Raw genomic sequence first — 405 nt, forward strand, 5'->3', positions numbered from 1 at the left:
GAGATCCTGAATCATGCCTGAGGTTGTGAAAGCGCCCAAGAAGGGCTCCAAGAAAGCCGTGTCCAAGGCCGTCAGCAAGAGCGGCAAGAAGAAGAGGAAGACCAGGAAGGAGAGCTACGCCATCTACGTGTACAAGGTGATGAAGCAGGTCCACCCCGACACCGGCATCTCCTCCAAGGCTATGGGCATCATGAACTCGTTCGTGAGCGACATCTTTGAGCGCATCGCCGGTGAGGCCTCTCGTCTGGCTCACTACAACAAGCGCTCCACCATCACCTCCAGGGAGATCCAGACCGCTGTCCGCCTGCTGCTGCCCGGCGAGCTGGCGAAGCACGCCGTGTCTGAGGGAACCAAGGCCGTGACCAAGTACACTAGCTCCAAGTAGACCTCATCTAGAACACCAAC

The 405-nt window shown here is 58.0% G+C and overlaps 1 protein-coding gene across 1 annotated transcript; it reads left to right on the forward strand.

Moving 5' to 3' along the window:
* On the forward strand, window positions 1-405 carry LOC119195491 (histone H2B 1/2-like). The gene has a single exon (XM_037450448.2). The coding sequence runs from the start codon at window positions 14-16 to the stop codon at window positions 383-385; it is 372 nt and encodes a 123-aa protein (XP_037306345.1). The 5' UTR covers window positions 1-13; the 3' UTR covers window positions 386-405.

This window comes from Pungitius pungitius, chromosome 6, assembly GCF_949316345.1.
Source record: "Pungitius pungitius chromosome 6, fPunPun2.1, whole genome shotgun sequence".
Classification (NCBI taxonomy): domain Eukaryota; kingdom Metazoa; phylum Chordata; class Actinopteri; order Perciformes; family Gasterosteidae; genus Pungitius; species Pungitius pungitius.